This window comes from Curcuma longa, chromosome 4 (assembly GCF_044706935.1).
Source record: "Curcuma longa cultivar G26 ecotype Majalengka, Jawa Barat chromosome 4, ITB_CL_G26_1.1, whole genome shotgun sequence".
NCBI classification, from domain to species: domain Eukaryota; kingdom Viridiplantae; phylum Streptophyta; class Magnoliopsida; order Zingiberales; family Zingiberaceae; genus Curcuma; species Curcuma longa.
The window spans coordinates 10,704,583-10,728,256 of NC_133864.1; the positions used below are offsets into that span (position 1 = coordinate 10,704,583).

At 39.8% G+C, this 23,674-nt stretch overlaps 5 protein-coding genes and 2 non-coding genes across 7 annotated transcripts; 4 read left to right on the forward strand and 3 right to left on the reverse strand.

The window, feature by feature from the left end:
* The first annotated feature begins 176 nt into the window (after positions 1–176).
* Positions 177–4,063, forward strand: LOC141825907 (uncharacterized). The gene is made up of 5 exons (XM_074713174.1): positions 177–255; positions 415–488; positions 1,195–2,892; positions 2,973–3,138; positions 3,420–4,063. The coding sequence occupies exons 1-5, from the start codon at positions 177–179 to the stop codon at positions 4,061–4,063; spliced, it is 2,661 nt and encodes an 886-aa protein (XP_074569275.1).
* A 514-nt stretch (positions 4,064–4,577) lies between these two features.
* Positions 4,578–6,000, forward strand: LOC141827067 (pentatricopeptide repeat-containing protein At2g01860). The gene is made up of 2 exons (XM_074714346.1): positions 4,578–5,831; positions 5,941–6,000. The coding sequence occupies exons 1-2, from the start codon at positions 4,578–4,580 to the stop codon at positions 5,998–6,000; spliced, it is 1,314 nt and encodes a 437-aa protein (XP_074570447.1).
* On the forward strand, positions 5,906–11,328 carry LOC141827951 (putative serine/threonine-protein kinase PIX13). Its single transcript, XM_074715300.1, has 7 exons — positions 5,906–6,060; positions 8,179–8,587; positions 9,069–9,448; positions 10,011–10,146; positions 10,350–10,489; positions 10,569–10,692; positions 10,788–11,328. The coding sequence occupies exons 1-7, from the start codon at positions 6,007–6,009 to the stop codon at positions 11,228–11,230; spliced, it is 1,686 nt and encodes a 561-aa protein (XP_074571401.1). The 5' UTR covers positions 5,906–6,006; the 3' UTR covers positions 11,231–11,328.
* A 1,540-nt stretch (positions 11,329–12,868) lies between these two features.
* On the reverse strand, positions 12,869–15,379 carry LOC141827952 (uncharacterized). Its single transcript, XM_074715301.1, has 2 exons — positions 13,956–15,379; positions 12,869–13,213 (listed from the first exon to the last, which is right to left on the reverse strand). The coding sequence occupies exon 1, from the start codon at positions 15,350–15,352 to the stop codon at positions 13,973–13,975; it is 1,380 nt and encodes a 459-aa protein (XP_074571402.1). The 5' UTR covers positions 15,353–15,379; the 3' UTR covers positions 12,869–13,213; positions 13,956–13,972.
* A 318-nt stretch (positions 15,380–15,697) lies between these two features.
* LOC141828732 (U1 spliceosomal RNA) lies at positions 15,698–15,858 on the reverse strand. Its single transcript, XR_012601823.1, has one exon. It is a non-coding gene; the product is annotated as a U1 spliceosomal RNA (small nuclear RNA).
* A 1,047-nt stretch (positions 15,859–16,905) lies between these two features.
* On the reverse strand, positions 16,906–17,067 carry LOC141828709 (U1 spliceosomal RNA). The gene has a single exon (XR_012601805.1). It is a non-coding gene; the product is annotated as a U1 spliceosomal RNA (small nuclear RNA).
* A 1,376-nt stretch (positions 17,068–18,443) lies between these two features.
* Positions 18,444–22,595, forward strand: LOC141827601 (dnaJ protein ERDJ3B-like). Its single transcript, XM_074714891.1, has 10 exons — positions 18,444–18,593; positions 18,695–18,843; positions 18,967–19,093; positions 20,230–20,344; positions 20,606–20,722; positions 20,855–20,941; positions 21,668–21,727; positions 21,807–21,884; positions 21,993–22,064; positions 22,144–22,595. Exons 1-10 carry the CDS (start codon positions 18,520–18,522, stop codon positions 22,300–22,302), a joined length of 1,038 nt encoding a protein of 345 aa, XP_074570992.1. The 5' UTR covers positions 18,444–18,519; the 3' UTR covers positions 22,303–22,595.
* Positions 22,596–23,674: the final 1,079 nt, after the last annotated feature.

The following is a 23,674-nucleotide window of genomic DNA, read 5'->3' on the forward strand; positions in this document are numbered from 1 at the left end:
TCTTATATGATAAATTAAGGTTTGTAGATAATAATGAGTTTGGTGATAATAGCTGATTAAATTGCATGAAAAAGTAAAATTTTGATTCTTGCAATATTGCAATTTCTGATAGGAAATTGCTGTTCTGACGATTGATAAGCAAACTTGATCAAGCATTTGGGAGCATGCCAGGGCCTATGAGAGGAATAACACAAAATTTTGAATCCAGCAAATTGGGTAAATCCCACAAATCCATACACAAGAACCATGAGGATGGTACGAACTGTGCTCCTTCTTAGATTACTGATTGAGATCTTAAAATAATAAAAAAAAGCAACTATTGCGGTTTTTGAATTTTTTGTTTGTATAATCTCTTGTTTTATCATAATTGCTAGATCTTTCCTTTTCCTAAGAAGATTCTGTTGATTATGGTAGGTTTCGAAGCTCCTCGGAATAGCTTGGATATACCCATTAACACATCTTATGGGTATCACTATGTCACTGAAGAGGTGAGCTATATGTGCCATATTTACAAATATGTGATTTTAAACATTGCACATCAAAATTAGGAGCTTCTTGTCACTGATGACATCCTTTTATTCTAACATATGAATAACCTTTTGACTTAGATAAGGCTTTACTATGTACTACTCACTTCAATGATTAAACATCAGTCTTAGACTTAGTTCAAATTTTTATGAACTTTACACTCTCACCCTGTTATGCAATTTTGTTCGATTAAAATTATGATACAGCGTGAAAGAAGTTATTTCTCTAATTTTAAGAAGGTTAAGGGGAAAAAATAACAAAAGCTTGCGTCTGGAATTCTGATATTAGATCCATTTCCTTTTGACGTCTGATCAATTTTAAATTTTTGGAAACTTGTCTTTACTGAAGATTATTTTGAGAAACCTCTGTAATGAAGATTCTCTATGCTTTTCTTTGTATTTGTTGGATTGATTATATGATGTGTTGTTAGATTAAATATACAATTTATACTACGCTATGCTTCGACCCAATTCTGCAATAATCTTCTCTACCACTGATTGCCAAAGTGAAACAAAACCTTGGTTTTTTGTCTTAAGTTCATAGATGATGGCATCTTCTAAACAACATACTTCCACTACAAGTTTTTCTTTTCCACAACCTAAAAACTTATATATGCAGTCATGGATATTCTATCGAAGAGCCTTTGAATATCAAAATTCTTTTCAGGTGAAACATCACTCCTCTAAAGTGAATAATTGTCTCAATGGAACCCCTATTAAGAAGTTGAGTGATGGAGAGATTTCTAGGCAGGCAAGTGATAGTCATGCTGCACCAAGTGTTGTGGCCCGATTGATGGGAATGGACTCGATGCCAGAACCAAGTCTGAAAGTTCTCAAGGAGGAACATGAAATCTACAGATCAAGAAAATCTATGGACACAAGTAGCCCTATTCTGATTAATTCAGTTAAAGAAACTTCATGTAGCTCTATGTCCTCTAGAGAATTAAAACAAAGCTTAGTTCTGACTGGTAGCGCACCAGATTCAAAAGCTGTGAATAGAAGAAAACCACGTCCACGCAAACATCCACAGGAGGAGCTGCTGCAGAAGTTCAAGAAGGAATTTGAGTCACGGCAAGCATCCAAATCGTGGGAACACTCGGGGTCACAAAAGAATCAGGTTTTGAGAGATATCAAGGATTATCAAACTGTTGCACAGGAAATTCTGAACAAAGAAAAAATGACTAAATATCTTACTGCAAAGAAAAACTTTGCTGAAGAGAAACCTACAGAGTTTGTAGATATTGCTTCATCAGCCAAACAAACTGTAGCTACTCGAGAAGTGACCAACTTACACACACACTTGGACGGACAGTCCAAAACTTTCTCAAACACCTTCATGCATACGACACTTGATACCAAAATGAACAATTTCGAACACTTTCCAGGCATTAAGACTGATAGTAAGAAGGAGAGACCTAGTTCACCTACACGAATAGTGATCCTGAAACCTACTTTTTATATGATGGATGACACTGTGGAGCAATTAGCTGCTTCATCCAATCAGTTAGGGAAGGGATGTAGCATGAAAGATTTTCTTGAGGAGGTGAAGGAAAGGCTCAAAAATGATATTCAAGGAAGGAACAGAAACAATGTTGAATTTAGAGGAACTGATGTGAGGTCTTCATTTGGTGAAAGGTCAGTTGATACAAAGCAAATTGCTCGTGACATAGCACAACGAATAAGAGAAAGTGTGAGTAGAGACATGGGAGCTACTCTGATGCCATCAGACTCCACTAGATCATTTAGGAGTGGCATACAAATCAATGCACTCGATTCGCCTGAGTTCATTAGAAGAGATATGAGGAAATTCCTAGCAGAGAAATCAAAGAATGTACTGAAAAATGAGTCATTTTTTGAGAGTCCTCTAGTTAACCATGGACGCTCAGGTGCTTCCTTAACGACAGGGAAAGCAATACGAAAGGTGATATCTGACTTTGCAAATAAAGGTAAAAATGCAGATTACTGGAAAAACAAGAAAGTTGCGCATGAATCAGTTCCAAGAAATACTCGACAGTTTCTGGCTGTTGACTCAGAATCACAGCGAAACCTAACCAGATCATTCTCTGCACCAGTGTCTGGAACACCTTTTGGGAAGCTCCTCTTGGAGGACCAGCACATTTCTGGGGCTCAAATCCGCAGAAAACGTGAATCATCTGTTAATAATTTATCAGAAGCAAGAAGGCAGAGGAAAGATAGTTTCAACATAAAGGAAACAGTATCCAGTTTAAAACATAATTTAAATCTTAGAGGTAAGTTGTTTGGAAACAAGAATCGGTTGATTAAGGAACCAATCCAAAGTGATTTCTATCCAGCGAAAGAGTTACAAACTGCGCCTTCTATCGTTACCAATTCTGGGATTTTGCAGGCAAGGCTTTTGTATTCAAACTTTGTATATTTCTGGGACTACTTTTATTGTATGTTTCTATATAAACTGTTCGGTCTCAGGAAAACGCTACTGAGGTGCCACCAAGCCCAGCATCAGTATCCAGTGCTTCTCCTGATGAGTTTTACAGGCAAGATAACCCGAGTCCTATATCTCCACTTGAGGTCATGGAGTATCATACGTCATCGTGTGTCTCTGAAGAGTTTAGCACTGATCTTCCAGCTAGAGGTAGGTAGCTTTCGACTAGTATGCTTAACGTCTACCTATGGTACTGCCATCATGAAACAACATGTAGTTATGTTTCTCTAATGGATATGTGAGTGTGCTTGACTCTAACTAGAATTACACAATTTAGGTTCCTAGATATTTTATCTTATGACTATGGACACGAAACAACTATCTCAGATCTGCATACTTCTATTTCCCTTTAAAAAAATGATAATTTATTCTTATGTTGAACTGTTTTATAAACTAGATTTTACACTTAATTTGATACATCTCTTTGGCAGAGCCGTTTGTGCCTGTAAATATTGAGCATGGTGGACAGGATAAGGCAACTGGAGAGAAGTCTCAAGAGCAAGAAATAGATGACATGGAAGAGAGGGACGCGTCTTATTTGCGTGATATCCTCATCACTGCTGGGTTTTACGAGGATAATTCCACAGATCTTGCAAACTCAAGGTTGGATGAATTAACAAGGCCAATCTCACACCAGGTTTTTGAAGAAGTGGAAGAAGCATACAAATATGGCCATGCGGATACACAGTCTTCCATCGCTTACAACAACGATGTAACCATAGGACACAAACTTCTGTTCGACTTGGTAAATGAGGCTCTACAAAGCATGCTTGGTCCAAAGATAAGATGCCCCATGCTGAAGAGATGGGTTCTAGGTCCAGCCACACCATCAGAAGGAAAAAATTTGTTGGAGGACTTATGGAATCAGATCAAGTTGTACTCGAACCCTTTTATGCATGAGTCTGACACTCTAGATAGCATTGTTGTTCAAGAGATGAAGATGACAACTTGGCCAACCAAGTTGTATGAGGACATGGATGTGGTAGGAAGACAGATCGAGAGGGCCATTCTATCGAATTTGATACATGAGATTGTGAAAGATTTGTGCTTTTGGAAGCCCTATCTACAAAACTGATACTTCATCTAGAGTGCTTGAGTTCATTTGAAATCCTACCTCTGCAGATACAGGTATGAGGGAACTGCTGATGATTTTTTTTTAACACGTATTGCTTATACAGTCGTCTTTCATTTTAAGATTTTTTTTTCTTAACAATTTGCAAACTAGCAAGAGAATTCTTTTGAGTGAAAAATGGTTACTATGAATTTGATCAATGCTTTCTTTCAGAAATAAAATATTAGACGAATTTGATCACTGGATGTTTCATTGTGAGTTTATGGACTATTGAATTCTTATAGCTGTCTGCTAATTTCTCAAAAATTTTAGGTTATTACTGATAAAATAAATTCTATTATAATTTGAGCCACGTCAGCAAGCTACATATTGCTTTTTTGCTAAATTGTCCTATAAAGGCCGGCCCTGAAGCGGCCCACGACAGCCCAAGTTGATATCACATGGTATTCACGTGACCACTGAGAGGTACTCGTCGATACAAGATGCTCGCAAGCTGCTTATGGAAATCCATCCTTCCATGGAGTACCGCCACCTGCTCGCGAGCTCCTCCTCTCTACCTCCGGTTGCGCCTGCGATGTATATAACTAGATGTTGCTCGAGCCACGGCAGGGTCGCCGCCTCCGCCCTCCGTGCCTGGTCCCGCCGGAAGCCGCCGGAGATCCTTCTCCACCCTCGCCGCCCCAAGCAGCCGCCTGACTTGGGAATATCACGAATGCCCTTGGATAGGGTTGGGGGATGCCGCCAACTGCTCGACGACGGTCGTGAGGAGAAGCACGGGGCGGACGGCGACGACGGTTCGGAGTGGAGTGCCCTAGAATTGGAGGCAATTTCCGCCCTCTTTGACCGGCCGATGGCACAGAAGCCGGTGAAGAGCGTTATAAACCGGTCCCTGCCACTCCCGACACCCCACAAGGCGCGTCCCCCGGGGTTTCCTTCCCCGAAGCGCCATGTTCGCTCCGCCTCAGGCTCCTCACTTGCGCCGCGGTGTTCCTTCGCCGACCGGGTTCGCAAGAACCCGGAAGCCCTAATCGGCATCGCGCGCGAGATCGCGGCGCTTCCCGCCGACAGCGACGCCTGCGAGGTGCTCGACCGGTGGCGGAGGTTCCTCCGCAAAGGGTCACTGTCGATGACGGTCCGAGAGCTGGGTCACATGGGCCTCCCCGATCGAGCACTGCAGACCTTGTGCTGGGTTCAGAAGCAGCCCTCGCTGTTCCCCGACGACCGCACTCTCGCCTCGGCGGTGGAAGTGTTGGCCAGGTGCGGCCAGCTGAGGATCGAGGCGGACTTGTCCAAATACTTGAACTCCGCCAGCCGTTCCGTCATCGAAGCCATGGCCAGGGGGTTCCTCAAAGCAGGGCGGCTGAGCCGAGCCCGCAAGATTCTGCTTTTCGCCAAGGACAACCACCGAACTCTCGATCCCGGTATCTACGCGAAGCTCATTGCCGAGGCCGGTAAGACTTCTGATGGCTACAGGCTGGCAGCGGCCGTGCTGGACGAGCTCGGTGAAAGGGAGGACTTCGACCTGGAGCCGCAGGATTGCACGGCTGTGATGAAGGTCTGCATTAAGCTCGAGAGGTTTGAAGCCCTGGAGAACCTGTTCCACTGGTACAAGCTCAGCGGAAGGCACCCCACTGTGGTGATGTACACTACGGTCATCCACGGCAAGTACTGCGAGAAGAAGTTCCGCGAAGCACTAGCTTTGGTGTGGGAGATGGAGAGTTCCGGGTGCCCCTTTGATCTCCCGGCTTATCGTGTCGTGATTAGGCTACTGGTTGCGCTTAACGATCTCGGGAGAGCGACTCGGTACTTCTCCAAGTTGAAGGACGCTGGATTCTCTCCAACGTGCGACATCTACCATGATATGATCGCTGTTAATGCAGCTTCAGGTAGATTGGCAAAGTGCAGGCAGTTGCGTAAAGAGGCAGAGATGGCTGGACTGAGGTTGGATGGAAAGACATTGTCCATACTCTCTGAGCTGGAGTCAAAAGCTTCTTCAAAAGGTTAGAAAACTTCTTCCTGCTTGTGTTGTTGTATTGTTCTCTCTGTTTCAACATTCCTTTGTAGTTGTTCATAAAGAAAGCAAAGTTCTTTCACATTACAAGAATTTTTCACATTAGATGGCATGCAAAACTTATTCCTGGTACTGCACAAGCTGTCTAAAGTCCACAAATTGATTAGAATTCATTCTTTCTCATCTTTGGTTATCTTCTACTCATTTCAAGAACTGTTCTATTGGAATTTTCCAATGTACTTATTGGAGTTGCCTTAAAGTGTATTGTGATCCATCTGCTGGTTAGAAGCAGCAGTTCCTTAGTTCTAATATAATTGTCTTAGCTTTTCTACTAAGAATCAAAAATCTTTTTCCCTGTATATATATGTATATTGATTTCTTGGTTCATGACCAAAGCTACCTCATGGTTGCTAAGCTGTGTAATACTCATCATATTACAGGAATTCTTTAAATTCTGGTGTTATGTAAAACTAGCATAATAGTGTTGATATGTATCCTGCAAAAGCAAGATACCCCTCAATAATGGTCTTTGATTACCTTCGCATTTCATTCAACTTATTCTAGTTTTCTATGGTAGAACAGTTGAATACGAACAACTGAAATCGCTGTCACAGGAAAGACCTTTTCGATCATATCTGCTTGTTTTATGATGTGTTTTTCTTTCTCAGAATCTGTTTGCGTTTGTCTGTGTTATGATGGTGTATCTATTTTTCTGCTCCCATTGTCTATTGATTAATCTAACTAATATCCACCACCAACTGCAAATCAAACCAATCTTGTACATCATGGATCTCTAGCCTACCATTCAACTTATTCTAGTTTTCTATGCGATGAAAGACTCGCCATTTAAATCACTCAAGTTTGAGAAACAACCATCATCTTCTCGATTAAACATACACTAAACCTATCTCACAACTAGAACAACCCATTGAGAAATCCAAAATTTAATACCGAATGGTTGGTGAACAAAGATCAATAGTGATGTTGTGGCAGAAACTCAAAGATCCTAATCCTTATTTCAATCTTCATACTCTGGAGTCGAACCACTCAAAAACTGCTAAGAGTAATCAGCTACACAATCCAATTTCACAACAATAATCAAATTGTGATTAATCACGTTGAAAGGGGAATATATTACCTCAAAAAACAAAAAAAAAAAAAGCCAAATTGACCTCTAAGCACTGAGCCTAAAGAATTTTTTTAGGACAATTTATTCTCCATTCAAATGCTAATTAAGGTAGAGTGCCTTGACACAACTTTGGGTTCTTTATAAGTTCAAAAGAATAGTCATAGTGTGTAAACTGTTCTTAGTTTAAGCAATTGGTTATAGGATTTTAGGGGACTTAAAAACATTCTTATAGTTTGTTGAGATTATCTTTCCTATGCTCATTGCTCACCAGATGTTGTATGAACTTATTGGAATTTGTAATTATTTGTCAGATATCTTCAATTAAGACACCACACTGGCTATCCTCTCCTGTTAAGAGATAAATAACTTTGAATTTTACAGTAATCATGACATCTGAGTAAACTATTTATTAGTCATTTTCAACAGCTGTATTGTCTTACATTTGACTCTAATTCATGTAGAGCCTACATATTTTCTATAGTTAACGTAGAGCTACCAAAGGATGACCAGGACAACTACTCTTTGAGGCCGGTGTTCAAAATTTATAATATTAGATGAATAAAGGTGTCTTTCAAAGTATCTTTGTTAACTAGGAGGTGTCTATGTAATTCGGTTTAAAGCGGTAGTGATAAGGTTAAAGAGAAAATAGTGAAGCTTTCTTTTATCGAAGAGAAAACATAGAAGATAGAGAAAAAGGGAAAGACCATTGCTTCTTCTCTTCTAGTCCATGGCATGAGCTACTCATGTTAGAGCAAGAAGCGACAGTGTGGACGACAAATATTATCGACGGCTATTGAGTCGCCGAGAGCATGGAAACATGATATTGTGATATAGACTTTGAGTTTGAATTTAAAGTCCTCATTCAGACACCACTTACACATTTACGAATCAAATTCAAATCTAACTTTGATCCTTTGTTTTTTTGTTTTTTGTTTTTTTTTAAAATAATTAATTGATTTATTCTTCCTTGTCTTGTAGGAAGGAAGCTATGATGTGGGAAGACTCCGCCCTGAGTCTCGTCGACACGCCACCGTCCGTCGTTGCCAATTGCAAAGAAAAGTAGAAGGACCAAACTGTTATGAAAGTGTTTCATGCGCATGCGCTTTCCCCCCTCCCGCGTTGACTTCTGTGCTGACAGTCAAAGAGGAAGTCATGACTCCAAGTCCGGCCAACTCTTCGCTGCATAAATGCTCCCTTTCCATGTTCCCTCCCTCCCTACTTCCTTCCTTCCTCTCTCTCGCGGATCCTAATTGCAGAGAAAAGAAGAAGCGTCTACTAGAGAGGAGGCGGAGGCGGAGGCGGAGAAGGAGAGAAGAAGGCAAGAGCATGGGGAACTGCTTCGGGTCTTCTTCTCCAACTCCGGCAGATACCTCGCCATCAAGTCCAGGTATTCGCCTCTTGAATCAATCCGCTTGGATTCCCTCTTCCTCGATCATTACGCAAGTCGCAAAAAGCCTCGACTTTTACAGGGTTTCAGGGGATGTTCTTGTTTTCCCTGTCATCGAAGTCGGCTCTTTTATTGATTTTTCTCTGTTGAAGCTAGAAAAAAGTTATCAAAACCCTCTTTTTTTTTTTTTTTTTTGCTCCATGGAGCAGTCTGTTTGGATTCTCCCTTTTTCGAGCATTACACAAATTGCATGAAGTTTGGAGTTTTATGGGGATTTGAGATATCCATCTTTGTCATCGAAGTCGCCTTTTTGAAGATTTGATTTTAGCTGGATCGCTTCTATCCCCTCCTTGAATCTCTCTGCTTGGATTACACAAATTGCATGAAGTTCCTTTCGTCGCCGTTACCGGAATCGCAATTTTCCCTGTTTTGATCTATATTTGAAATCTTGCCTCGAATCTGAAGAAAATCTTTCGCGCAGGCCCGTCGTCGTCGAAGACCGGCGGCGGTGGCAGCAGCTTGACGACGACCGGGAAGCTGTCGAGCCTCGGCAGCAGCACGACGACGCTCGGGAGGTCCGCCGGCAGCGGCGCGAGCGCGGAGGAGGCGGTGCCGTTGCCGTTGCCGGAGGAGGGGCGGATCCTGGAGGTGCCCAACCTGCGGATCTTCACCTTCGCGGAGCTCCGGAGCGCCACCAGGGGCTTCCGCCCGGATAGCATGCTCGGCGAGGGTGGGTTCGGCCGGGTGTACAAGGGATGGGTGGATGAGAAGACGCTGAATCCGGCCAAGTCCGGCGCCAGCATGGTGGTCGCCGTCAAGAAGCTCAACCCGGAGAGCCTCCAAGGGGTCGAAGAATGGCAGGTCTCTTTCTCTCTCCCCCCAATTTTTTCAATATAGCCCCTTTAGTTGCACTTATTATCATAAGAACAATTCACAATTGTCATTTTACCTCACACTTTTATAGGCATTGCTAAAATGTCCCTATAATTCATTATTGCCATTTCATTCCCACACTACCATACATATAATCGACCCATCTTCAAAAATTTTCATTTTACATTTAGATCATATTAGACATTTTAATATTTAAATTTTGAGAGGTATTTTAAAAAGTAGATTTAATTAATTTATTTTGAAATTTTTTCACACTATCTTTCTACTTCCTCTTTATACCAAAAATTATATTTATTCCCTATAGCCATAAAAGTCTAACTTTGCCAAACTTAAGGCTCGGTCAACCACATCTCCATTTATAATTTTAGGGTTTAGGGTGCAAATCAATACAATTCTTAAACTCTTAGAGAATAAAATGAAATTTCCTAAAACTCAAGGGACTAAACTGCAAATGTTCTCGATGACTTGGAATTGGTAGTCAACCAATTTTAGTCATTGACTAATCAATGAATTGACTTTTGTTTTGCAGTCAGAAATCAACTTCTTGGGAAGGCTTTCGCATCCAAATCTAGTCAAGCTCTTGGGCTACTGCTGGGAGGAGAGGGAGCTCCTCCTTGTGTACGAGTACATGCCAAAGGGCAGCCTGGAAAACCACCTCTTCAGAAGTCAGTAACTAACAATTATTGTTTTTACTTGAAAAGATTCTCCCTTTGACTTTTGTTAAATTCCCTTCCAAAAGTCAACTCCAGAAGCTTGGAGCTGGCTATCATGTAGATCTTCTTTCTTTCTTTCTTTCTTTCAGGTTCTCAGTTCTTTAGTTAAGTTTACTGCTACTGGTGATTGACCATGATATGTATGCATTGCTTAGGGGGTGTCATTGAGCCCCTCACTTGGGAGTTGAGGCTCAAGATCGCGATCGGGGCAGCGCGCGGCCTCGCGTTCCTACATGGCTCGGAGAAACAGATCATCTATCGCGACTTCAAGGCCTCTAACATCCTTCTTGACACAGTGAGTTTTCAGCTATGCGCCCTGGCAAAAGAGGCCAGAGCTGTGTGTTGTTTCTAATTCCGCAACGCTTTTGGTGTAGAACTACAATGCCAAACTCTCCGATTTCGGCATGGCAAAGATTGGCCCGACGGGTGAGAATTCGCACGTGACCACCCGAGTCATGGGCACCTTTGGCTACGCCGCGCCTGAGTATGTAGCCACAGGTATGCTTGCAATTGTATGTATGAGCAATATGTATGTGTTTGTTTACGATATTTGAGAGTTACATAGTCTTGACTCCATGGATGATGGTGGTTAGGTCATTTGTATGTGAAGAGCGATGTGTATGGATTCGGAGTGGTGTTGTTGGAGATGTTGACGGGCCAGAGGGCACTTGACATGAATCGACCGGTAAAGCAGCACAATTTGGTTGAGTGGGCGCGACCCATGTTGGCTGATCGAAGAAAGTTGGCTCGACTCATGGACCAGCGGCTGGAGGGGCAATACTCATCAAGGGGGTCACTCCAAGCTGCACAACTCGCGCTTAATTGCCTCGCCGGTGACCCCAAGAGTCGACCGTCCATGGAGGAAGTGGTGGTGGAGCTCGAGCGCATCAAGGGCATAAAAGCGAGATTGAGAGAAGGGACAATCGGCAATGATGCTCCTGAACATACCGTGACGGTGGGTCATCGCCAAACCGGTGGGCAAGTTCCGGCACAGAGCCGATCGCCGGCGCAACCCAACTTTGCCAGAGCAAGATGAGAATTTACATTATAGTGATTAAATTTACAAAATGTGGTTGAGCTATAAATATTTGTTTATGTATTAATAACTCAGTTCATTTTTTGTCATTGATAATTAAAATGTTAGTGAATAGCTTATTTTAAGATATTTTAATTAGTTTCAAAGATAAAAAACTATCGACAATCTACAAATTTTCCATTTCTTAAAAGTATATGTTTTACAATAATCACCAGTACAAAAAAAACAGTTTTATTATACAAATTTCAAGTAAACTAAAATGCAAAATAATAATAATAATAATTGTTTCATTCAATTAATTAGCATAGTTTATACCAAAAAAGATAAATAATTAAGAGATGACAAAGTGGTTAAAAGAATTTGCACACTCGGCAATTTTCTTAATAATCTTTATATAATTAATTATGATTTTATTTTATTTTTTAAAAAGGAATATTCTTTTGTTTATAAAATAAAGTAGTTTACTAGTTTCTTGGTATCCGCAGCCCACGCCCATGTCCTCCGCCCACCGCTTCCACCTCTACGCCGACGCGGCTGCCGGCGAAGGCTTCAACAGAGACGAAGGGCTCTCGCCCCCCTGCAAACGCCTCAAGCCCACCCACGCAGCCAATGAGGACGCTGCCCCCTTCCACGTCCCCGCGGCCGGCGACGGGACCAACGCCAAGCCTCCCCTGTTTCCTCCGCCGCCATCGCCGCCCCTGCATTGCTACGTCTGCTACCAGTCTTCCACCTCTTCCGAAGCGCTGCACGGCCATGCGTGGAGCCGCCACCCCTCCCCGACGTGGCCGAGCGCGGCGCCGCAGTCGCTCCGCCCCGGCGCAGAGCAAGCCGAGGAGGAGGTTCATCTTCCCCTCCTGGCAGGCACCCGACGGCAACTGCGCAAACCACAAGAGCCAGGAGGACAGGGAGTACGACCACAAGCATAATTGATGGAACAAAAGGAAGAAGAATAAGAAAGAAAGAAAGGTAAAGAATAGCGAGACAGAGGACCTTTCTCTAGCAGTGAGTATACATGAGTTCTTGATACTTGAAATTGCTTTCTTTGTCACTTTCAGATTTTGTCTTTGTTAATCTTGTTTCGTTCCGATTCGATATGGCCATCTAGTGGTTTGTCTTTGACACAAGGTTTCTCGATTCAAGGTGTCGATATGTGTTCATCGATCATCTCATCGGCAAGAAGCTCTTCGAATGAGTGTTCTACGAGAGGTAGTTTACGCGTTTGGATTCCCTTTTGTCATCCACAGCCATCATTACAAGTAAACACCTACATTGTATTCCTTGGCATCGCCTCGCCTCCTTTACTTTCCCACCCTCCAAAGAAACATAATGTTTAGGCAAAGAAGATTTGCAATGGACTAGAAACTAGTCATTTCTCATATAGTTACTAAGTCCTACCTCGTCTCGGCCTCAAGTTATTAGTTGACGATGACTCGAGGACTTACCGTGAGCCTTTTGACCTAATAACAAAGAAGAACATGCTCGAGCTTGTGGCAAAGGATACTCTAGTGTGGACAATAACACTAATGCCATAGCAAGATCTTCTAGCAAAGTTATTGTGTTGAATAACACTAAACAAATTCATGTGCAAAGAGTATCCACAGATTGGTTGATCAGAGTATCTAGTGTGTCGATCGATACCAAAACAAGAAGTTTTATTAGCGCGGCCAATCGGCATGAAACAAAATTATAACCTTACTTGTAAGAGCAACTGGAGAGTAAGAAATCCAATTGCCATACTTGTACCAAGACTTTGCACATGCTAGGTAGGATTGGAAGGGAACAAAATGAAACCAGGCAAAATAGAGTTTTTATCTCTGAAACCGATAGCGATAATAAGAACTAAGAAAGGACCTATGCAGAGTGCTTCCTTCATCCTGCTCGCGGTTTCAGTAGAAAGAGGCCGAGCGGTGGGCAATGCACCTCCAGGAGTAGCTCCACCACCTCTATCGGCGCCTGATATCAGAGGGCCTCCGCTGCATCCACCTGAAAAACAAAAGATGTTAATTTAGGTACACCAATCACGATCTCATTGTGGACATCGATTATTATTGTTAGATAGGTCGTATGACTACTTGCGTGGTCTCAAGAAGCTATTCTCATCGATTTTTATCGTAATTTAGCGTATGACTTCTCATCTTAACATTATGAAACAGGTATAGCGTATGACTTCCCATCTCTATTCTCTAATTCCAAAGCAAGAAATGATAACTCGTGTGACTCAATCCAACCTGAGTAGAGTTGGATCGACTTACCTTGATTTGAAAAAAAAAAATTCATACAAGTTCAAAATTTTTTATAAGAAACGATCCCCGGCTGGACCTCATGTTGACTATTATTCATATTTGCACTATATAAGCAGCAAACTTGCACTCTAAATCCTAGTTCATAGTTCATTTGTAAAGATAGCAAATTTGATCTAAGTGAACTCAAAATACAACAAAATACAACTACATATAAGTATGTTATCATATAGTGAAGTGCATATATGTGGCCACATAAACTGAGTAAACAATGCCTAGAACAATCATGGATGTCATCACTAGATGCTCAACTTGAGCCAAATCATCCTACCACAATTCTTAGTTTTGACCATGTTTGTGTCAAACAATAAAATCTTTTACTTGTTCATATGTAGAAGAAAGTTCATCATACTAAATTACTGATATCTATAATGCATAAGCCACAATAAATAAAATAACTAGAAGTGAGATTGAAGAGAACTAACCAATGAGTGCCTGTGAGTCACACTCTTGTCTTGTTCAGTGACTTGAGTGAGCTTTCCAGTGCCATGTATGCTGTAACATCTGTTGAGCTCTTACTCTGGATTGCATAATCGAACACTTCGAATGCTTCTGCAATCTTATTTGCACGGCAGAGGGTCCTCATGAATGTCGCGTACGATGGGTTCTCGAGCTTCATGCCCTTGGTAATCATCTCTTGATAGAGTTGAATGGCATTGCTCAAGCACTTAGCCTTGCAAAGGCCCATAAGCAATGTGTTGTATGTGCACTCATTGGGAGTGCATCCCTTCTCCTCCATATCCCCTAAAAGCTTAAGGGCTCCCAAGGCATCTCCTTTCCTGCACAAGCCGTTCATGAGTGAGGTGTAGGTGGCCACGTCGGGGAAATGCCCCATCTCCGCCATCACATTCAGGAATTTCTTGGCTTGGGCGAGCATTCCGGCCTTGGAGAGTCCAAAGACGAGGGTGTTGAAGGTAACGAGGTCGGGCTCAATGCCTTCGTCCTTCATCTTGTTGTAGACCTCCATCACTTCTCCGCATTGGTCCACCATGCAGTAGCCCTTCATGATGACGTTGTAGAGGTAGCAGTCGGGTTTGAATCCGGCGTCGGTGAGCAAGGAGAGGAGCCGCGTGGCTTCGCGGAGGTTCTTGCCGCGACAGACGGCGTCGATGAGGTTGGTGTAGGTGACGAGGTCCGGGTGGAGGCCGGCGTCGCGGAACTGCTCGATGAGGGCGTAGACGGAGGAGATGGGGCGGAAACGGGCGAGACGGCGGATGAGGTAGTTGTAGGTGAAGCGGTCGGTGACGGCGGCGAGGGGGCCGCGGACGAGTGCGCAAGCGTCGTCGAGGCGTTCGGCGGAGAAGAGGGCGCGGACGGCGAGGTCGGCAGAGGCGGCGTCCGGGGGGAACCCGGCGGCGGACATTTGGTCGAGGAGGGGGGAGATGTCGGGAGCCGAAGGGTGGAGGCAGGAGTGCCCGATGAGGATGTGGAAGGCGGAGCGGCCAGGCTCGGCGACGAGGCCAGAGGAGGTGGAGACATGACGGAGGAAGGCGAGGGCGTCAGCGGGGGAGGCCCCGGCGTTGCAGAAGGATTGGATAATGGAGTTGGGCTCGACGGGGGAGGAAGATGTGAGAGAGTCGAAGGCGGAGATAGCGTCGGAGAGGAGAGGGGATTGGAAGAGGTGCTGGTAAGGGGGCGGCGCCGGAGAGGCGACGGCGGGCGGTCGCTTGGAGGTCTTCCGGGGCTTGTTCTTAGGGAAGGGCTTGCGAGGCGGAGGGGAAGGGGAAGGAGCAGGTGGAGGTGCAGAGGGAGAAGGATTGGGCGCGAGGAAGGCGGAGGGGAGCCTTGCAACGGAGCGGAGACCAGGAGGGAACTTCCCCATGAGTCGGTATCGTGGGGAGAGCTCGGAACCGACGACGGCGAGGTGGAAGAGGAGGGGTTTTTTTTAGGGTTTTGCTTGACCCAGAGGCAGACTGCAATATGGGCCAATTGGGCCCATGGGCTTTAAACTGGACCCGATCCAACTGTGCCTGCTAGGGCTGATTTTTTTTTTTATACTTTAAATATCGATAATCAAAATAAATTAAAAAATCAATTTTTATTTCCTATTTCTTAATCATATCAATTTTATTTTTTAATAATTTACATTTTATTTTGAGATTTAGATAGAATCATATCAATTTCATGTTTAATAGAATTATAATACAAATTTTATTATGAGAATTGGGTAGGGTCGCGCGAACGCGTACCCCACTAACACAAATTACGACGTCCACTCTCCCTGCAGCAAGGAGATGGTAGACCAACAATCGTCCAAAGTGCAATGAAGATCATTGAACTAGGTCATAGGCCTTTTTGATCACCCATGGACCCCGTCCAGGTAAGTATGGAATAAAGGTTCATGTCCATGTGTTTTAATAGTAACTTTCACACTTTCCTTCTTATTATATTAGCGATGTGGGACTAATTAAAATCTAAAACTTCATTATGTTAGTATAATTAGACAAACAACTAGAGGGGTTGAAGGGAGTGATCTTGTGGTTTTGAAAATCATTCCAATGCAAATATCAAAGTTAAAAAACATTTCTATTTGTTAAGATTAAACATAAAATAATAAATACAACATATTTTATCATGGATCAAAATCCTGATGTTTTCATCTCTCAATCTATAGAATTAGAATGGTAAGGTGAGTTAACCCTTGAAAAGTTATTAAACCTTTTTCTTTATGAAACCTTTTAGAGGCTGAAAATTTTCTTACAAAAAAACCTTTATAAGTAGTACAAGCAATAAGAGTAGCCTCTCCGGTTTGATATAATAGTAAAACGTTCAACAAATTAATCAAGTATTTATAGTTTGAATCTTTACTATGATGAATTATTGAATATTTTTTTCTAGTGTGATGAAAAATATGTGACCTTGATTATTGGACAAGGAATAATAAAAATTTTATTTTGTTGATTGGAGGGATGATCAACACAATTAACTTAAAATTTATGATTTAATAACTTAACACCTATTTCCCTGAGATCAAAATCATTTTCAATTGATTCAACTCAAAAAAGAACTTTTTTTATTTGCAAGCAGAATGTGCTACTGGCACCTACCTTACTCAAGCATCCCTATCGGTCAAGGTCCTTGTGAACCTCTTTTTTGTCTTCAGGTGTTGAACTTCAACTTTAATCTATTTGAATTTTTTTCTAACAATAAATATAGTTTCATTTATTTGGCTTTCTTAGGTTATATTAATTTTTTGAAATATTTACTTATTTATAATTAAAATTTTATTTCTTTGAAAATGTAAGAATGTAAAATAAAATGATTAAATAATACAAATAACGAATATATATATATATATATATATATATATATATATATTATTACTAATAAATTTAGAATTAAAATAAAACAAAACAATTTATTTTAAGAATTGGGCAGGGGTTGCGCGAACGCAAACCCCCACTATCACAAATTACGACGTCCACTCTCCCAACTTGGGGAGATGGTAGACCCAATGCCCCTCCAAAGTGCAATGGAGGTCGTTGGGCTAGGTCATAGGCCTTCTTGATCGCCTATAAACCCCGTCCAGGTAAGTATGGAGCAAAGGTTCATGTCCATGTACTTTAATAGCAGTTTTCACATTTTGCATCTGGTTATTTTAACGATATGGGACTAATTGTAATCTAAAACTTCATCATCTAAAGCAAGTGTAGAATTTTATTAACCCTATCCATGATTCTTAAACAATCTATGATTCTTTTAATTAAATAAGAATATATATATATATTATAAAATGATTAGATATAATTAAAATGATTAACTACCTGATAAAATGAAATTTCCATCTGAATTTTTATAATTGTGGGATTAAATAGATAAAATATAATTTGAAATCTTGTATTATTTTTTGTATTTTTATGATTACATGGAATCAAAAATCTAATTTCAAGACCCAACTAGTAACCTTCCAAACCTTAGGGTAAGCTACAAGATCATAAGTCGGTTGAGATGGATGTTGTGACTTTGTATTGGTCGACTCGATAGTAAGTCAAGTCAACTATATTGCCCTAATAAATTAGAAGTCGACTAGTTTAAGAATTTCAAAAAGTAAAAATATTTTTGTTTGAGTTCATTTCCCCTCTAAATCTTAAAAGAATGTCCTACGTTTATTTTTAATCAATAGGATTTAAAAAAATGTCATTTAATTTTTTATATTATTTAATATTATTATTTCCATCTAAATCTTGAGCTGGTAAGGTATATTATAGTAATTATGATTTCGTAGCTACTATAATGTAAATAAAAATTTACATTATAGCAACTATTATTTTGGAGCTGCTATAACATGAATTCATGATTGAACTTATATTGTAACAACTATGAAATCATAATTGTTACGATGTAAATCTATTAAAAAATATTCAAATTATTATAGTTATGATTTCATAGACACTACAATATAAATTTAATCCTGAATTAGACAATTTAAAAATTAAGATTTAGAATTTACATCAGAAATAATAATATTAAATAATATAGAATAATACTTGAGGATATTAGCATAATTGTTCATAGTTGAACAGTGTCAAAAAATGCTCTTCTGATTGAAAATAAATATGAGACACCCGGTTTAGAAAAAAAAAGGGAATTTACAAGACTACAAAACTCATGAAAAGGGGAAAAACTTTATAATAAGTAAAACTACAGGGGTGTTTCGGGAGTCTGTGAAAGTACAGGGTGACAATGTAATGTTCTCCTCAAATCAGCAAGTGGAATAACGACTTGAAAGATCGACGCCCCGTGTCCTCTTCCAATTGGACACCATGGTCTCGGCTCCTCTTCTCATTGGCTCAACTTATTCGTTCCACGTCCTCGAAGTCTCGTTGACGCGCCACAGTTTGTTCTATTTTTTTTTGCATAAAAAATTATTTTAAAAACATTTATTAAGCTTTTAATAAATAAGCAATTCGATCTTCCATCGTCGAGAGGCGAGCGGCGGCAGCCGGATCGGAGAACCCCCGGATCGATCATCCCATCGCAAGGCTCCCGATGCCGACTCCGGCGAGAGGTCTGCTCCTCCTCCTCGCCTTGCTCCTCGCCCACGCTCTTTGCGCGCTCGGAGGGTACGGCTCGATCAGTTCCCTCCTCGATTTCCTTTCGCTTCGTTTGAGATTCGAGCTTTGCTTCTCGTTCGATCGCTGAAAGTTTGGGGTTCCATGTCCAGGAAGAATTATTACGACGTGTTGCAGGTGCCGAAGGGTGCTTCGGAGGAGCAGATCAAAAGGGCCTACAGGAAGCTCGCTTTGAAGTACCATCCGGACAAGAACCAGGGAAATGAAGAGGCCAACAAGAAATTTGCCGAGATCAATAATGGTGGGTTGAGAGAACTTAGGATGAAGAAATGTGATATCTGTTTGCTTTATATTGGAAGTTAGTGCTTCGATTCTTGCGATCATTGGTCTGTTTTATCAAAAAGATATGATCTTTTGGTACCAGCTTATGAAGTGCTCTCTGATGGTGAGACAAGGAAAATCTATGATCGGTATGGGGAGGAGGGACTGAAGCAGCATGCTGCTGGGGGTGGAAGAGGCCAAGGAATGAACATTCAAGACATTTTTAGCAGGTAAAAAGGTTATTTATGTTAAGTTTTTTTTTTTTTTTTTTTGTAATCTTGTGGAAGTTTGTATACCGATAACCATATGAATTGCCCCTTTGCCAGAGATACTTTAACTGCTTCAATTTGATCAGTTTTGTTAGGCTCGGCGCATAATCTACTATGACAATTTATCTCTTGGAATTACCATTTTATTTCACCAGATAAACTTATATGCTCTTGCTGTCTTCCTATCTGTGATTCTATGCTAGAGTATTTTTAAAAGGATAATGAAATTTGTTTAGGAACATATTAGATAATATAATATGTAATGTGGCAGTCGCCAAAACAAACATCCAGCCAAAATTGATGTTTTCTGTGAGACGGTATTAGTGATATGGATACCTTAAATTTGAAGGTATTATTTAAAAATGATAGATTTCTTTAGAACATGAATAAGACAGAAACATAAGCTTCTACGATGAAGCAATTTTGGGGAATCCTCAAAATTTTGTTGCAACTATCTGCCCTCATGCTAGCTGTTGTGCCATATTTAACTCATTTCTATACTTCATAATTTGCTATCATTCTCTATTCCAATCAGAGGGAAGAAAAATAGCAAATGCTTTTACTGGTTATTTTCCTAATGTAGCGCTCTAGTGGGGGATCCCTGCCTAGTTATGTTCAAGGACAAGAACAGCAACAACAATGGAAGTCAGCATGCCAATACATTTTGTAAATTTTAGTTTAGCATCAAGATGTTCATTCTTACTCTGAGCTTTTATTACAAAATCATACTCAAGTGGTTTTACTGACCAAATAATGTTACACAAAAGTTAGCAGTCTTAGTCATCTGAGTAAAAAATACTAATAAAAGATGCATCGAACAACAAATATCTAGATGCAAAAGGGATCAATCATGGTAAACTATTAGGATGCTTTTTCTTTGTGTATTGGCTTTAATTTTTCATGTTTTTGACGTAACACACATAAATATATGCATTTTCTTTTGTTTTGATCTTATTTTTTCAAGTAGTGTTTTTAGTAACTTCTGAATTACTTCACAAAAGCTGCTTATCTTTCTTTTTATATCATGTAAATCATTTGTTCAATGAATTAATGATGATGCAGTCTAATAAGCATTGTTTACACTGAGATTTCTTCAGCTTCTTTGGGGGTGGTCCAAGAGAAGAGGAGGAAGAGACAATACCAAAAGGTGATGATGTTGTTGTTGAATTGGATGCCACTTTGGAAGATTTATACATGGGAGGCACACTAAAGGTAAGAAACCATTTTATAGGTTCTTGAGGTTTTCTGTTCTAGCTTTTCTTGACCTTAGAGCTTTCCTTGCTGCAGTAAAGGGTATTGCATTTTTTCTCTCAAAGGGTAATCAATTAAAGAAGAACCAATTGTTCTTTGGCTCTACAGAATTATGTTTATCACATGTTTAAATTTAATATATTGATCAAGGAAATTAAGATATTAGTGAAGAAATTACTTGCACAGTAGTTATCCTAATCTATTTTGTGATTTGGCTATAAGATTTGGAGAGAGAAGAATGTCATCAAGCCAGCTCCTGGAAAGAGGCGCTGTAACTGCAAGAATGAAGTATATCATAAGCAAATTGCTCCAGGAATGTTCCAACAAATGACTGAGTTGGTAATGCTGGTGTCTATTAACTATCTTTTTCATTTTATTTGAACTATTTTAAATTAGCATCATTTTTTTAACAGAAGCTTTTGTAGTTATGCTTTTGTTTACTGAAATTTCACAATGTTTTGAATTTTTCAGGTATGTGAAGAATGTCCCAATGTGAAATTTGTGCGAGAAGGCTATTTTTTGACAGTGGATATTGAGAAGGGAATGCAGGATGGTCAAGTAAATTACTAAACCTTAATACTTCTTACCTGTCGCTGCTAAATGGTTCAGTTAGCAAATGCCTCTTGTTGTCTTGAATGGACCAGTTCTTTGCAAATAGATAAAATTATTTCTTATGTTCTTGATGCTTGCAGGATTTCTTGTTTTCAAGTTTGCAAAAGTAGATTTGCTACTAAATATCTTATTGTTGATTGCTAGTGTTGCTATGTAGCCATTGTTACTATCATTACCAATTATAAGGATTCACCTTTGTCCAATCTTTGCATTTGTTACAACTTTGTATGAAGAAAATCAGCACTGTGCATTATAAGTTGAAGGCGTCGGCACGTTCAGGCCTGTAAAATAATTGATGAGTTCAAGTACAATAACAGTACAGGCACAATGTATTTAATCACACTCTGGATGGCACAAGGGACCTCAGATCTCTCCCCCATTGACATAATATGGTATTAGCTCTAGGTTCAACCTTTAACTGATGTGGATCATCCATGACAATGAAAAACAAAATAGAATTTTCTAGTTTGTGAACTCTTAGAGACGATTTGACTATTTCTGTCCGATATCTATTTCTTCTCTTCCTTTTGTGTCTATATTACTAGTCTATCCTTTATTAGCATTAATACCTATTTTAAATGGAGGAACGAGGTGTGATTATGTCCTGAAGCTTCTTCCTTTGCCTTTTTTGTTCACCTTAAAATCGCTTAAAACAATATACTCATGTTATAGGAGGTGATGTTTTACGAGGATGGAGAACCCAAAATTGATGGTGAAGCTGGAGATTTGAAGGTATTTTTAGCCATTACATCTTGAATGTCTTTACTAGAACATATAACTTATGACTGGAAGCTGGATTTCTGATGAACAGTTCAGGATTCGAACAGCACCCCACGATCGCTTCACAAGACAAGGAAATGACTTGCATATGACAGTGACTATCAAATTGGTATTTTTTTCTTCTCTAAATGACCTTTATATCATCTTTCTTTCTCAGAATTATTATTTGTGTGTGCCATTGCGAGCTATGCCTAATAACTCTCGCCTGTTCTTCCAGCTTGAAGCTCTTGTTGGTTTTGAGAAAGCCATCCAACATCTTGATGGGCATCCGGTTGAAATAGGTAGCAAGGTCAGTGAACACTCCAACACTCCACTTTTCTAGCAGCATCTTCTCAGTTCCATTTACTGATCGAGAAAATGAACACCAGGGTATTACTAAGCCTAAAGAGATCAGAAAGTTCAAAGGGGAAGGAATGCCTCTCCACCTGAGCGCCAAGAAAGGAGATTTATACGTCACTTACGAAGTTCTATTCCCCAAGTCGCTAACCGAAGACCAGAAGACTAAGATCAAGGCAGTGCTTTCATAAAACCAAGACCTGTTCTATTGTACCACGACAGAGCTAGCCCCTCCTGAAGTGGACAAACACTGAAAAAAAAAAGTAAGTCTACAAAGAACTAAAAGATTTATTATCCTTCTTTTCTAGCCCTCAAATTTTTTAAGGCATGAGACTTAGGTTTAGCACACTGAATCAAACTGAATCGTAGCTTTTTTATGTTCTCCAAATTATGTATGTTTTGAGAAATGTATTATCTAATACATTATTTAGACATGCTCATGTAATCATCTTTTGTACTTAAAAAATACCTAATATTTCATGCAGTTTAACGTTTTGTTTGGGAGAGGAGGCGAGGGAAGGGGAGGGAAGAATAAATAAGACAAGGAGAATTTTGATCATTGTTTGGGATGAAATGAGTTAAGGAGGAGAGAAGGGGAGAGAAGGATAAGTTTTACTCTTGCATGCTCATGAATCGTTAGAATTTTTTACATTTCGATTTAAGCTTTGTTTGAGAGGAGGTGAGGGAAGGGGAAGGAAGGGTAAATAAGGGAAAGAGAACTTTAAACCTTGTTTGGAAAGGAGTGAGATAAGTTTTAAGGGTTTTTTATTCAAAAGAATTAATTTTTTATTTAAAAAGTAATTAATTTGTATTTATAAAATAAATATTAATATTATAAAAAATAAAGTCATTGTCTAATTTAAAAAATAAGGATATTTTTATAATTTTATATATTTAATTTTCATTTCCTTTCTATTCTTTCCAAACGGAATAATATATGTTATGTTAATGAATCTTTCATTTATCTCAAACGAGAAGACTATAAATACTTTAGATCCCCTTATTTTCTTTCTCTTCTCCTTCAATTAATGAACCTTCTCTTGTCCTATCCAAATAGAGCCTTAGGATGTAAGGGAGAAGGAAAATTTAAAAATATTTTATTTTAATTTTATATTTATTTTAAAATATTAATTTTTAAATTAATTTAACTATTTAAATATTTCATTTTTACGTCGTTGCTCCTCACACAACATGCAATCATCACTCAATGTCCAACTGCTCATATCCAATGATGTTAGTGCCGATTCTCCAAGGATAGAAACTTATTCAAAGAAGCATACACGTCTATTTCAAAGTTTTTCATATTCCAACTTTTATATGCAATATTAATATTTTGATAAAATTTTATAATTTCTCTTCCGTCCTATATAAACATTATCTTTTTTAAAAAGTAAAGATATTTTTTTTTTATAATTTTATATATTTTATTTTTTATGAATCTTTTTTTTCCCTAAATAAGATAATACATATCATCAGTTAACACTTTCTCTTTCCATCCTTTCTAAACGAGCCCCACAAATAAGGTAAAACATAAATACTTTATTTCTTTTTCCTTCTCCCTTT

Coding starts and splice junctions, on each gene's coding strand:
- LOC141827067 (XM_074714346.1), top strand. CDS start 4,578: ATGGAGTACCGCCACCTGCTCGCGAGCTCCTCCTCTCTACCTCCGGTT. Junction 5,832..5,940: donor GTGTCGTGATTAGGCTACTG/GTTGCGCTTAAC, acceptor CTGTTAATGCAG/CTTCAGGTAGATTGGCAAAG.
- LOC141827601 (XM_074714891.1), top strand. CDS start 18,520: ATGCCGACTCCGGCGAGAGGTCTGCTCCTCCTCCTCGCCTTGCTCCTC. Junction 20,723..20,854: donor TCCAACAAATGACTGAGTTG/GTAATGCTGGTG, acceptor TGAATTTTTCAG/GTATGTGAAGAATGTCCCAA. Junction 21,728..21,806: donor GTGAAGCTGGAGATTTGAAG/GTATTTTTAGCC, acceptor TCTGATGAACAG/TTCAGGATTCGAACAGCACC.
- LOC141827951 (XM_074715300.1), top strand. CDS start 6,007: ATGGAAAGACATTGTCCATACTCTCTGAGCTGGAGTCAAAAGCTTCTT. Junction 9,449..10,010: donor AAGGGGTCGAAGAATGGCAG/GTCTCTTTCTCT, acceptor TTTGTTTTGCAG/TCAGAAATCAACTTCTTGGG. Junction 10,490..10,568: donor CTAACATCCTTCTTGACACA/GTGAGTTTTCAG, acceptor CTTTTGGTGTAG/AACTACAATGCCAAACTCTC.
- LOC141825907 (XM_074713174.1), top strand. CDS start 177: ATGAGAGGAATAACACAAAATTTTGAATCCAGCAAATTGGGTAAATCC. Junction 489..1,194: donor ATCACTATGTCACTGAAGAG/GTGAGCTATATG, acceptor AATTCTTTTCAG/GTGAAACATCACTCCTCTAA. Junction 2,893..2,972: donor CCAATTCTGGGATTTTGCAG/GCAAGGCTTTTG, acceptor GTTCGGTCTCAG/GAAAACGCTACTGAGGTGCC.
- LOC141827952 (XM_074715301.1), bottom strand. CDS start 15,352: ATGGGGAAGTTCCCTCCTGGTCTCCGCTCCGTTGCAAGGCTCCCCTCC.